General features: G+C 57.2%; 1 protein-coding gene across 1 annotated transcript in view; it reads left to right on the top strand.

Annotated features, from left to right (window-relative positions):
* The window catches only part of LOC132835195 (CTD nuclear envelope phosphatase 1B-like), a 41,810-nt gene extending 29,088 nt beyond the window's left edge, over positions 1-12,722 (top strand). Inside the window, exons 3-6 of the mRNA XM_060854560.1 lie at positions 302-417; positions 2,132-2,243; positions 8,557-8,641; positions 11,714-12,722. Of these exons, the coding sequence (XP_060710543.1) occupies positions 302-417; positions 2,132-2,243; positions 8,557-8,641; positions 11,714-11,774 (374 nt within the window). The 3' untranslated portion in view covers positions 11,775-12,722. The remainder of the gene's footprint in view (positions 1-301; positions 418-2,131; positions 2,244-8,556; positions 8,642-11,713) is intronic.
* Positions 12,723-12,973: the final 251 nt, after the last annotated feature.

Below are 12,973 nucleotides of genomic sequence, written 5' to 3'. Positions count from 1 at the left end.
CCCCCACCCCCACAGCTCTCCCCCCACCCCCACAGCTCTCCCCCCACCCCCACAGCTCTCTGTTACAAAGAGTTCCAAAGACTCTCAACTCTCTGAGAGAGGAACTTCCTCCCCACATCAGCCCGAAGTGGGGGTCCCTTTATGCTGAGCCTGTTTGCTGTGGTCCGAGACCCTCCGTGAGGGGAAACCCCCCCCCCGTCAGCATTTTCCCCTTCAGAACCCTATCGATTTCCACGTGATCGCTTCTTATCCTTCACAACTCCCGGGAATAGATTTCCCAACCTGTTTAACCCTTACTCAGGCAGCAACCCCTCCATCCCAGCGGATTGTCCAAGTGAAAACGCTCAGCATCGTTTCTTACGGGCCTGTGTTCACTTTGATTTCTTTCCTTTTAATATTCTTAAAGAAGCTCTGATGGTCAGTTTTTATATTCCTCGCTAGTTTTGACGGCTGTTTGCCACCTTCCTCTCTCAGCGAGTCACCCAGCACGGAAACAGACCCTTCAGCCCGACCATAATCCCAAGCTAAACCATTCCCACCTGCGCCCTCTCCCTCCAACCTTTCCCATTCGTGTACTTATCCCCAACTCTTTGAAACATTGTCAATGTAGCTGCATCCACCACTTCCCCAGGACGTTCAGTCTTTGTGAAAAAAAAGCAAAGCCCCTTGTGTCTTTTTTAAATCTCCTCTCGCCTTCAAAATGTGTCGCCTAGTTTTGAAATCCTTCACCGTAGGGAAACAAGACCTTCCCTTGTATCCTTCATGGATTTATTTTCTGCCTTTATGACCTTTTTGGGTCTTCCTTTGCTACATTCTGAAATTATCTGTGTCCTAGGGACTGCCACCGATTTGGATGCTCTTATGGAGTCATAGAGACGTAGAGCATGGAAACAGGCCCGTCCATGCTGCCCAGATATCCCAACCCAATCCAGTCCCACCTGCCAGCACCCGGCCCATATCCCTCCACACCCTTCCTATTCATATACCCATCCAGATGCCTCTTAAATGTTGCAATTGTACCAGCCTCCACCACTTCCTCTGGCAGCTCATTCCATACACATACCACCCTCTGTGTGGAAAAAGTTGCCCCTTAGGTCTCTTTTATATCTTTCCCCTCTCACCCTAAACCTATGCCCTCTAGTTCTGGACTCCCCGACCCCAGGGAAAAGACTTTATTTACCCTATCCCTGCCCCTCATAATTTTGTAAACCTCTATAAGGTCACCCCTCAGCCTCCGACGCTCCAGGGAAAACAGCCCCAGACTGTTCAGCCTCTCCCTATAGCTCAAGTCCTCCCACCCTGGTAACATCCTTGTAAACCTTTTCTGAACCCTTTCAAGTTTCCCAACATCTTTCTGATACGTAGGGACTGCCACTGATTTGGTCCTCTTGTATGCTTTTTCTTTCAACTTTCCATGCCCTTCCCAAATTCCTTGGTAGATTGATTTATTACTCTCGGCGAATCTTTCCTGCTGACTGGGAGTTCTGCCGAAAATCACGGATTACCTCCTTCAATGCTGCTTGCTTACTGTCGTTCCTGCTCACCTTCCCGCCCAGTTCACTTTCACTCACCTCCATTCTCATTCCATCGTCACTCCCTTCACCCGAAGTGGTTTTCGACCCAAGTTTATCACTCTCGAACTGAATCTTAAATCCGAAAATGTTCGGATCGTTATTTTCCCCAGGGGATAATTTTAACTAGGTGATTATTTAACACGCTCGCCACTTGCTCCCCTTTCAAAGGGAACGGCAGGAGGAAGTGGAGCACGTTGGTTGAGTTTGAGATCAGTCAGGCTTGCAGGGGAAAGTCCCCTGCAGGGAACAGGGATGTGTTCTCGTTCAGTGGCGGGACGCTTGGACAACACCAAGTCCCTGGTACCCTCACCTCCATCACTTAGCTCAACAACCACCATTTTCTCCTCTTATAAAAATTGTTGTTCCCTTAGAGATTCCACATTCTGTCCAGCAAGACGAAAGGTTTTGCTAATGTCCCAATTGTTTACGAAATTGGGAGGGGAGGTGCTGCAGGATTGATCGGAGCTGTCTCAAATACGTCGATTAACTAGTTGTAATGTATTTCTTCAGTTTGTCTCTAATGTCTCTCTCTCTTCCTCTCACCTGAATTCCAACAGCACTGTACTCTAGAACTAGGGAGCTATATAAAAGATCTCTCCGTAGTACACGGTGATCTGTCCAGCATTATCATATTGGACAATTCGCCAGGCGCATACAGAAGTCATCCAGGTAAGTGAGCTTCCCAAATCACCGCCATCTCTTCCACTCGCGGTGGTTACATCACTTCCAGTGTGTGCCTCGTCTGAGTCTCAACATTGTCAGTTCAAGCCCCACCCCCAAAACATGATGCCCATAATCCAGGCGGATTCGCCCACTGTCACTCGCAAAGGAGTGCCGCACTGTCGGAGGGTCAGTGCTGAGGGAGCGCCGCTCTGTCGGAGGGTCAGTGCTGAGGGAGCGCCGCACTGTCAGAGGGTCAGTGCTGAGGGAGCGGGCCCTGTCGGAGGGTCAGTGCTGAGGGAGCGCCGCTCTGTCGGAGGGTCAGTGCTGAGGGAGCGCCGCTCTACCGGAGGGTCAGTGCTGAGGGAGCGCCGCTCTGTCGGAGGGTCAGTGCTGAGGGAGCGCCGCACTGTCGGAGGGTCAGTGCTGTGGGAGTGGGCACTGTCGGAGGGTCAGTGCTGAGGGAGCGCCACACTGTCAGAGGGTCAGTGCTGAGGGAGCGCCGCACTGTCGGAGGGTCAGTACTGAGGGAGTGAGCACTATCGGAGGGTCAGCGCTGAGGGAGTGCCGCACTGTCAGAGGGTCAGCGCTGAGGGAGTGCCGCACTGTCAGAGGTTCAGCGCTGAGGGAGCGCCGCACTGTCAGAGGGTCAGTGCTGAGGGAGCGCTGCACTGTCGGAGGGTCAGTTCTGAGGGAGTGAGCACTATCGGAGGGTCAGCGCTGAGGGAGTGCCGCACTGTCAGAGGGTCAGCGCTGAGGGAGCGCCGCACTGTCGGAGGGTCAGTACTGAGGGAGTGAGCACTGTCGGAGGGTCAGCGCTGAGGGAGCGCCGCACTGTCAGAGGGTCAGCGCTGAGGGAGCGCCGCACTGTCGGAGGGTCAGCGCTGAGGGAGCGCCGCACTGTCGGAGGGTCAGCACTGAGGGAGCGCCGCACTGTCGGAGGGTCAGCGCTGAGGGAGTGCCGCACTGTCAGAGGGTCAGCGCTGAGGGAGCGCCGCACTATCAGAGGGTCAGCGCTGAGGGAGCGCCGCACTGTCGGAGGGTCAGTGCTGAGGGAGTGAGCACTATCGGAGGGTCAGCGCTGAGGGAGTGCCGCACTGTCGGAGGGTCAGCGCTGAGGGAGCGCCGCACTGTCGGAGGGTCAGCGCTGAGGGAGCGCCGCACTGTCGGAGGGTCAGCACTGAGGGAGTGAGCACTATCGGAGGGTCAGCGCTGAGGGAGTGCCGCACTGTCAGAGGGTCAGCGCTGAGGGAGCGCCGCACTATCGGAGGGTCAGCGCTGAGGGAGCGCCGCACTGTCGGAGGGTCAGTGCTGAGGGAGTGAGCACTATCGGAGGGTCAGCGCTGAGGGAGTGCCGCACTGTCAGAGGGTCAGCGCTGAGGTAGTGCCGCACTGTCGGAGGGTCAGCGCTGAGGGAGTGCCGCACTATCGGAGGGTCAGCGCTGAGGGAGTGGGCACTGTCGGAGGGTCAGTGCTGAGGGAGCGCCGCACTGTCAGAGGGTCAGTGCTGAGGGAGCGCCGCACTGTCAGAGGGTCAGTGCTGAGGGAGTGAGCACTGTCAGAGGGTCAGCGCTGAGGGAGTGCCGCACTGTCGGAGGGTCAGCGCTGAGGGAGTGCCGCACTGTCGGAGGGTCAGCGCTGAGGGAGTGGGCACTGTCGGAGGGTCAGCGCTGAGGGAGCGCCGCACTGTCGGAGGGTCAGCGCTGAGGGAGCGCCGCACTGTCGGAGGGTCAGCGCTGAGGGAGCGCCGCACTGTCGGAGGGTCAGTACTGAGGGAGTGAGCACTATCGGAGGGTCAGCGCTGAGGGAGTGAGCACTATCGGAGGGTCAGCGCTGAGGGAGTGCCGCACTGTCAGAGGGTCAGCGCTGAGGTAGTGCCGCACTGTCGGAGGGTCAGCGCTGAGGGAGTGCCGCACTATCGGAGGGTCAGCGCTGAGGGAGTGGGCACTGTCGGAGGGTCAGTGCTGAGGGAGCGCCGCACTGTCAGAGGGTCAGTGCTGAGGGAGCGCCGCACTGTCAGAGGGTCAGTGCTGAGGGAGTGAGCACTGTCAGAGGGTCAGCGCTGAGGGAGTGCCGCACTGTCGGAGGGTCAGCGCTGAGGGAGTGCCGCACTGTCGGAGGGTCAGCGCTGAGGGAGTGGGCACTGTCGGAGGGTCAGCGCTGAGGGAGCGCCGCACTGTCGGAGGGTCAGCGCTGAGGGAGCGCCGCACTGTCAGAGGGTCAGCGCTGAGGGAGCGCCGCACTGTCGGAGGGTCAGCGCTGAGGGAGTGCCGCACTGTCGGAGGGTCAGCGCTGAGGGAGTGGGCACTGTCGGAGGGTCAGCGCTGAGGGAGCGCCGCACTGTCGGAGGGTCAGCGCTGAGGGAGCGCCGCACTGTCAGAGGGTCAGCGCTGAGGGAGCGCCGCACTATCAGAGGGTCAGCGCTGAGGGAGCGCCGCACTGTCGGAGGGTCAGTGCTGAGGGAGTGCCGCACTGTCAGAGGGTCAGCACTGAGGGAGTGAGCACTATCGGAGGTTCAGCGCTGAGGGAGTGCCGCACTGTCAGAGGGTCAGCGCTGAGGGAGGGTCAGCGCTGAGGGAGTGAGCACTATCGGAGGGTCAGCGCTGAGGGAGTGCCGCACTGTCAGAGGGTCAGCGCTGAGGGAGTGCCGCACTGTCGGAGGGTCAGCACTGAGGGAGTGAGCACTATCGGAGGGTCAGCGCTGAGGGAGTGCCGCACTGTCAGAGGGTCAGCGCTGAGGGAGTGGGCACTGTCGGAGGGTCAGCGCTGAGGGAGCGCCGCACTGTCGGAGGGTCAGCGCTGAGGGAGCGCCGCACTGTCGGAGGGTCAGCGCTGAGGGAGCGCCGCCCTGTCGGAGGGTCAGCGCTGTGGGAGCGCCGCACTGTCGGACGGTCAGCGCCGCCCTGTCGGAGGGTCAGCGCTGAGGGAGCACCGCACTGTCGGAGGGTCAGAGCTGAGGGAGCGTGCACTGTCGGACGGTCAGCGCCGCCATGTCGGAGGGTCAGCGCTGAGGGAGCGCCGCACTGTCGGAGGGTCAGCACTGAGGGAGGGCTGCACTGTTGGAGGGTCAGCGCTGGGGGAGTGCCGCACTGTCGGAGGGTCAGCGCTGAGGGAGCGCCGCACTGTCGGAGGGTCAGTGCTGAGAGAGCGCCGCACTGTCGGAGGGTCAGCGCTGAGGGAGCGCCGCACTGTCGGAGGGTCAGCGCTGAGGGAGCGCCGCACTGTCGGAGGGTCAGTGCTGAGGGAGCGCCGCACTGTCGGAGGGTCAGTGCTGAGGGAGCGCCGCACTGTCGGAGGGTCAGCGCTGAGGGAGCGCCGCACTGTCGGAGGGTCAGCACTGAGGGAGCGTGCACTGTCAGACGGTCAGCGCCGCACTGTCGGAGGGTCAGCGCTGAGGGAGCGCCGCACTGTCGGAGGGTCAGCGCTGAGGGAGCGCCGCACTATCGGAGGGTCAGCGCTGAGGGAGCGCCGCACTATCGGAGGGTCAGTACTGAGGGAGTGAGCACTATCGGAGGGTTCGCGCTGAGGGAGTGCCGCACTGTCAGAGGGTCAGCGCTGAGGGAGTGCCGCACTGTCAGAGGGTCAGCGCTGAGGGAGTGCCGCACTGTCAGAGGGTCAGCGCTGAGGGAGTGGGCACTGTCGGAGGGTCAGCGCTGAGGGAGCGCCGCACTGTCGGAGGGTCAGCGCTGAGGGAGCGCCGCACTGCCGGAGGGTCAGCGCTGAGGGAGCGCCGCACTGTCGGAGGGTCAGCGCTGAGGGAGCGCCGCACTGTCGGAGGGTCAGCGCTGAGGGAGCGCCGCACTGTCGGAGGGTCAGCGCTGAGGGAGCGCCGCACTGTCGGAGGGTCAGCGCTGAGGGAGCGTGCACTGTCGGACGGTCAGCGCCGCCCTGTCGGAGGGTCAGCGCTGAGGGAGCGCCGCATTGTCGGACGGTCAGCGCCGCCCTGTCGGAGGGTCAGCGCTGAGGGAGCACCGCACTGTCGGAGGGTCAGAGCTGAGGGAGCGTGCACTGTCGGACGGTCAGCACCGCCCTGTCGGAGGGTCAGCGCTGAGGGAGCACCGCACTGTCGGAGGGTCAGAGCTGAGGGAGCGTGCACTGTCGGACGGTCAGCGCCGCCCTGTCGGAGGGTCAGCGCTGAGGGAGCGCCGCACTGTCGGAGGGTCAGCGCTGAGGGAGGGCTGCACTGTTGGAGGGTCAGTGCTGGGGGAACCTAAGAACAAGTTACTGGAGTCGGCCATTCAGTCCCTCCTGTTGTGCCTCAGTCTCATCTCCACCTTCCTGCCTGTCACCCAATATCATTCAGCCCGTTACTAATTAAACCTCGCTCTTTCTATCCCACTGCACACTGACTTAGTCAGTTCTCCAGCTCCACAAGAGAAGGAATCCCTCCTTATCTCTGTTTGTAATCTGCTAATCCTCATCCCCATTCTAGATTACCCTCAATGAGGAAACATCCTCCAAACATCTCTTTGTATATCCTCTCTGGCAATTTGTATACATCAATTTGATACCCTCTCTGTTTCTCATGATTTTGTACACCTCAATCAAATTTCCCCTCAGCTCTCTCTGCTCTGAGGAAAGTGTCGCTGATTGGCCCCAGCCTCCCCTCATCGCTGATTGGCCCCAGCCTCCCCTCATCGCTGATTGGCCCCAGCCTCCCCTCATCGCTGATTGGCCCCAGCCTCCCCTCATCGCTGATTGGCCCCAGCCTCCCCTCATCGCTGATTGGCCCCAGCCTCCCCTCATCGCTGATTGGCCCCAGCCTCCCCTCATTGCTGATTGGTTGGTCCCAGTGCAGGGAGCATCCAGGTGAATCCCCTCTGTATCCTCTCCAGTGTAATCCCATCGTTCCGATAGTGGGGGACCAGAACTGCCCACTGTCCTCCAGCTGGGGGCTAACTAACGTTATATCTGGCTGCACCCCCACCTCCTCACTCTCCTGCTGTTTGAACAGAGTGAAGGAGGTGAAGTTAAAAAGGAGTTACAACGAGGGAAAGGAGACTCTGAAAGTTTCAGGGCGAACGGAATGCAGGGTTTAATGTGGAGAAAGATCAAGGGTGTGAGGAGTGACGCTATCGGGAAGGGAAACCCACATTTTTCACACAACCTTTTCACTGAGAGTGCTTTATGGTGTCAGTGTAGAGGGAGCTTTACTCTGTATCTAAGCAACCTTGTGCTGTCCCTGTCCCTGGGAGGGTTTAATAGGGGGACAGTGTAGAGGGAGCTTTACTCTGTTTTTGATCTCATGGTGTCCCTGTCCTGGGTGGGTTTGATGGGGGGGACAGTGTAGAGGGAGCTTTACTCTGTATCTAACCCCGTGCTGTCCCTGTCCCTGGGAATGTTTGATGGGGGAACAGTGTAGAGGCAGCTTTACTCAGTATCCACCCCCGTGCTGTCCCTGTCCCTGGGAGTGTTTGATGGGGAACAGTGTAGAGGGAGCTTTACTCTGTATCTAACCCCGTGCTGTCCCTGCCCTGGGAGTGTGAGAATGGGGGACAGTGTAGAGGGAGCTTTACTCTAAATAAAATGTATTTCGGAGGTGGGTTTTAATATTATTTATTGCAAAGTGGCTGAGATCCCGTTCACACAGTAGATTATCCAACTGGCTGTGAATATCCAAATCCTTGAACCAGAGCTCCCTCTTCCGGCTGTGTGAGATAAATTAGCAACATCAGCCTACATTTGCATAGCACCTTTAACCGAATAACCTGTCTCCACGATGGTCCACAGTGGGGCCATGAAACTAAATTTGACCGCACAGTTCAAGAGCAGAGTTAGCGAGGTTTCAGGAGGGAATTCTGGTGTTCTGGGCCCTCAGGCAGCTGACGGTGGACCCGGCAATGGTGGAGCGGTGAGGATTGGGGGGGATGTACCGTAGGCCGACACTGGAGGAGCACTGAGATCGCGGTGGGTTGTGGAACGCAGGGATAGGGAGCGCACAGCTGGCAATGTGAACACTCCCCAGCCCCCACCCCCTGTATAACCCGGAGTCTGTGCGTGGCCACTCAGCCCAAGGGGCAGAAAGGCTGGTGCAAACTCCGAGCGATCCTGGTGCTGCCAAGGGCTGGTTGCAACGAGACCACGTGTCTCTGGTTCCCTGTTCCTCAAGCGGGTGGGGAGCAGGTGGCCAGTGACGCCTCTTGTGGGCGAATAGCCCAGCTGGACTCTAAGTTGGGTGGATATGGGGTTGGCAGCCCTTGAAGGACAGGGATTCTGGAGAGGAGTGTGTGTGGAAGGATGGGGCGAGAGTCGGAAAACATTGTGAGCCCCAGCCTGAGCATCCAACAGTGACATGGGAATGTTTCTCTTCTCTCCCCCCTAGATAACGCAATACCTATTAAATCGTGGTTCAGTGACCCCAGTGACACAGCACTCCTGAATCTCCTCCCAATGCTTGATGCATTGAGGTAGGTAACAAATTCCTGCTCATCTTGGGGTGAGGGGATGGACGGGGGACTAATTGAAGTGTTCTTCAGAGAGTTAGCATGAACACAATGGATGAATGGCCTCCTGTGCTGATAGAAGTTATATCCATTTGAAGCCTCGATATCTCAAGTGCTCTCTCGACTCGTCCAATGCAGACGCAGTAAAATCTCACCAAAAGCAATGGAATCCCAAATCGTTTGGGTTTCATTTATTGTCACGTGCGCCGAAGTGCAGTGAAAAGTTGTGTTTTGCGAGCAGTCAAGGCAGATCGTAGGGTGTTCAGACAGAGCGAGACAGGAAGTGCACAGAGCAGGGTCACAGTTAGACTGGAATGAGAGCAGTGCAGCCGGCAGTCTGGTAATCGCAGGGAAGAAGCTGTTCCTGAATCTGTTAGTACATGTGTTCAAGCTGCTGAATGCTGCAGCTTTCTCGAACTTTAGTTGGGGTGGGGGTGGGGCTATGTTTAGTGTGAGGCAGGATTTTCACACAGAGGATGGGGAGTGTCTGGTATACACTGCCAGAGACAGAATAGCAGCATTCAAGAGGCACCTGGACAAGGCTATGAATAAGAAGGGAATACAGGGAACCGGGTCCTGTCAGTTTTTGTACGGAAGGGCAAAATGTGTGGGCGCAGGCTCAGAGGGCCGAAGGGCCTGGTTCCTGTGCTGTGTTGGCCTTTGTTCTGCTGGGTGGAAAAGCTCTTTGATGTTTCTGCAGCAACAGGAAGTGGAGGTGGAGTCCATGGGTTGGAGGTTGGTCCCCGTGATGGTCCGGCTTTTGTGATGTTGGTTGAGAGAGGCGGACCGGGCCAGCGGGATGGTTCTGCGTTCGGTTGAGAGGGCAGAGAGAAATTCTCTGTTCTGGAAGCCAGGAGTGTCTTACCTGAACAGTCAGGGGGCGCAGATTTGTAACAGGCCCGAGGGATCGCTGTTGCATCAATCACAAAGCATTAGAACATGGGGGCAGCAGGTCATGAAGGAAGGTGAGTAGACCCATGGAGTCAGCAGCCCTGGGGTTCTTGAATCCAGCAGGGTGGAGCGTGTAAATGTACCAGCCTCTACCACTTCCTCGGACAGCTCATTCCACACGTGCACCACTCTCAACATGAAAAAGTTGCCCCTTAGGTCCCTTTTATATCTTTCCCATCTCACTTAAAGCCTATGCTCCTCATGATTTTATAAACCTCTATAAGGTCACCCCTCAGCCTCTGATGCTCCAGGGAAAACAGCCCCAGACTGTTCAGCCTCTCCCTGTAGCTCAAACCCTCCAACCCTGGCAACATCCTTGTAAATCTTTTCTGAACCCTTTCAAGTTTCACAACATCTTTCCAATAGGAAGATCAGAATTGCAGGCAATATTCCAACAATGGCCTAACCAATGTCCTGTACAGCCGTAACATGACCTCCCAACTCCTGTACTCAATACTCTGACCAATAAAGGAAAGCATACCAAACGCCGCCTTCACTATCCTATCTACCTGCAACTCCACTTTCAAGGAGCTATGAACCTGCACTCCAAGATCTCTTTGTTCAGCAACACTCCCTAGGACCTTACCATTAAGTGTCTAAGCCCTGCCCTGATTTGCCTGTACAAAGTGCACCACCTCACATTTATCTAAATTAAACTGGGGTGGCACAGTGGCTCAGTGGTTAGCACTGCTGCCTCGCAGCACCAGGGTCCTGGGTTCAATTCCCGCCTGTCTGTGTGGAGTTTGCACATTCTCCCAGTGTCTGCGTGGGTTTCCTCCGGGTGCTCCGGTATCCTCCCACAGTCCAAAGATGTGCAGGTTAGGTGAATTGGCCGTGCTATATTGCACATAGTGCTCGGTGCATTAGTCAGAGGGAAAAAGATCTGGGTGGGTTACTCTTCAGAGGGTCAGTGTGGACTTGTTGGGCCAAAGGGCCTGTTTCCACACTTAGGGAATCTAATCTAATCTAAAACTCAATCTGCCACTCCTCAGCCCATTGGCCGGTCGAATCGAGATCCCATTACTCTGAGGGAGCATTCTTTGCTGTCCATATCAGTGTCCTGGGAGGGTGTGATGGGGACAGTGTAGAGGGAGCTTTACTCTGTATCTAACCCCGTGTTGTCCCTGTCCTGGGAGGGTGTGATGGGGACAGTGTAGAGGGAGCTTTACTCTGTATCTAACCCCGTGCTGTCCCTGTCCTGGGAGGGTGTAATGGGGACAGTGTAGAGGGAGCTTTACTCTGTATCTAACCCCGTGCTGTCCCTGTCGCGGGAGGATGTGATTGGGACAGTGTAGAGGGAGCTTTATTCAGTATCTAACCCCATGCTGTCCCTGTCCCTGGGAGTGTTTGATGCGGGGACAGTGTAGAGAGAGCTTTACTCTGTGTCTAACCCCGTGTTGCCCCTGTACTGGGTGGGTGTGATGGGGGGGACAGTGTAGAGGGAGCTGTACCCTGTATCTCCCCTGTCCTGGGAGGGTGTGATGGGGGGGACAGTGTAGAGGGAGCTGTACCCTGTATCTCCCCTGTCCTGGGAGGGTGTGATGGGGGGCACAGTGTAGAGGGAGCTTTACCCTGTATCTCCCCTGTCCTGGGAGGGTGTGAAGGGGGGGGGAGACAGTGTAGAGGGAGCTGTACTCTGTATCTCCCCTGTCCTGGGAGGGTGTGAAGGGGGGGACAGTGTAGAGGGAGCTGTACCCTGTATCTCCCCTGTCCTGGGAGGGTGTGATGGGGGGGACAGTGTAGAGGGAGCTGTACCCTGTATCTCCCCTGTACTGGGAGGGTGTGAAGGGGGGGGGACAGTGTAGAGGGAGCTGTACCCTGTATCTCCCCTGTCCTGGGAGGGTGTGATGGGGGGGACAGTGTAGAGGGAGCTGTACCCTGTATCTCACCTGTCCTGGGCGGGTGTGAAGGGGGGGGGACAGTGTAGAGGGAGCTGTACCCTGTATCTCCCCTGTCCTGGGAGGGTGTGATGGGGGGGACAGTGTAGAGGGAGCTGTACCCTGTATCTCCCCTGTCCTGGGAGGGTGTCCCAGTTTCAGTGCTAACCTGACCTGACTCCTGCCCTGTCTCTCCCTTTGCCTGCAGGTTCACGGCAGATGTGAGATCCGTCCTCAGTCGGAATTTACATCAACACCGGTTATGGTGACTCTCACTTCCAGTTCCCCGCTCCTCTCTCTCCCCTCCTCCCCATCCCACATTCCACACCCATCAGTGTGTCCGGAATGGCCCTCCCCTGCGTGTTTGATCCCTCCCTCCCTCTGCCCAGTTCCCCCCTCCCCTCCCCCCCGCCGTCAGGGCAATCGCACTCAGCTCGCCCTGACCGACGCGTCTGGGCACAGCAGACGACAGTGCCAGTCTCCCTGAAGCCGAACATGTGCTGCCAGCCTTCGATGGCACTGAAGCCACGGGACAGTATTGTACAGTGTTTTAAACAAAGAAAGAAAACACCAGATTTAATCCACCCCTCCCTCTCTCGTGCACGTGTGTGCACACCCGTATGCACACCCACACACACGCACACTCGCACGCGTGCACAAACACACACCCACACGTGCGCTTACACGCAAACACACAAACGCATGTGCGCTCACAAACACGCGCACACACAAACACACTCACGCAAGTGCACACATGCATGCACAGCCGCACGCGCGCGCACAAACATGCACACACAAACACCCCCCCCGCATGTGCGTGCACGCAAACACGCGCACACGCAAACACACAAACGCGCACACACCCGCACGCACGCACACACATCCACACACAAACACACGTGCATGCACACGCAAACGCATGCACATGCAAACACACAAACGCACGCACACACAAACACACACGTGCATGCACACGCAAACACGCGCACACGCAAACACACAAATGCACGCACACACAAACATCCACACACACACACACACGTGCATGCACACGCAAACACATCCCTGCAAGCGCGCACGCACACAAACACACCCGCACACGCAGACACACACAATCGATTATGAAGAAGCTTGTTTTTTTTTTGGTTCCTTTCTCCTCTCCCATTTTTAAAAAAAAAAGAATAATTTTCTTGTATTAAAAAGGAATTTGAACTTTTCTCCTCCCTGGCCCGTTCCCCTTGGCTGTGTTTGTGTTCTCCTGCTGCGTAACGCTCTCTCCCCCCTCGGCCGCCGCAGCGCTGGCGGGGCAGCGTGGGAAATCTCTGCACAAAGCCCGTGCGTTTGCTGTCTCTGCGCACGTGTCCCATTTCTGTGTGAAGGGAGTGTACTCCGGCCTAGCGGGAACGCAGCCTGCACATGGACCACCGAGATCAAAGTGGAATCGGACAGCATCTCCCAGGAGCAGGCT

Source organism: Hemiscyllium ocellatum, chromosome 44, assembly GCF_020745735.1.
Source record: "Hemiscyllium ocellatum isolate sHemOce1 chromosome 44, sHemOce1.pat.X.cur, whole genome shotgun sequence".
NCBI lineage: Eukaryota > Metazoa > Chordata > Chondrichthyes > Orectolobiformes > Hemiscylliidae > Hemiscyllium > Hemiscyllium ocellatum.
Note: the sequence above shows the minus strand (reverse complement) of the source record. Positions and strands in the feature narration are given on the sequence as shown.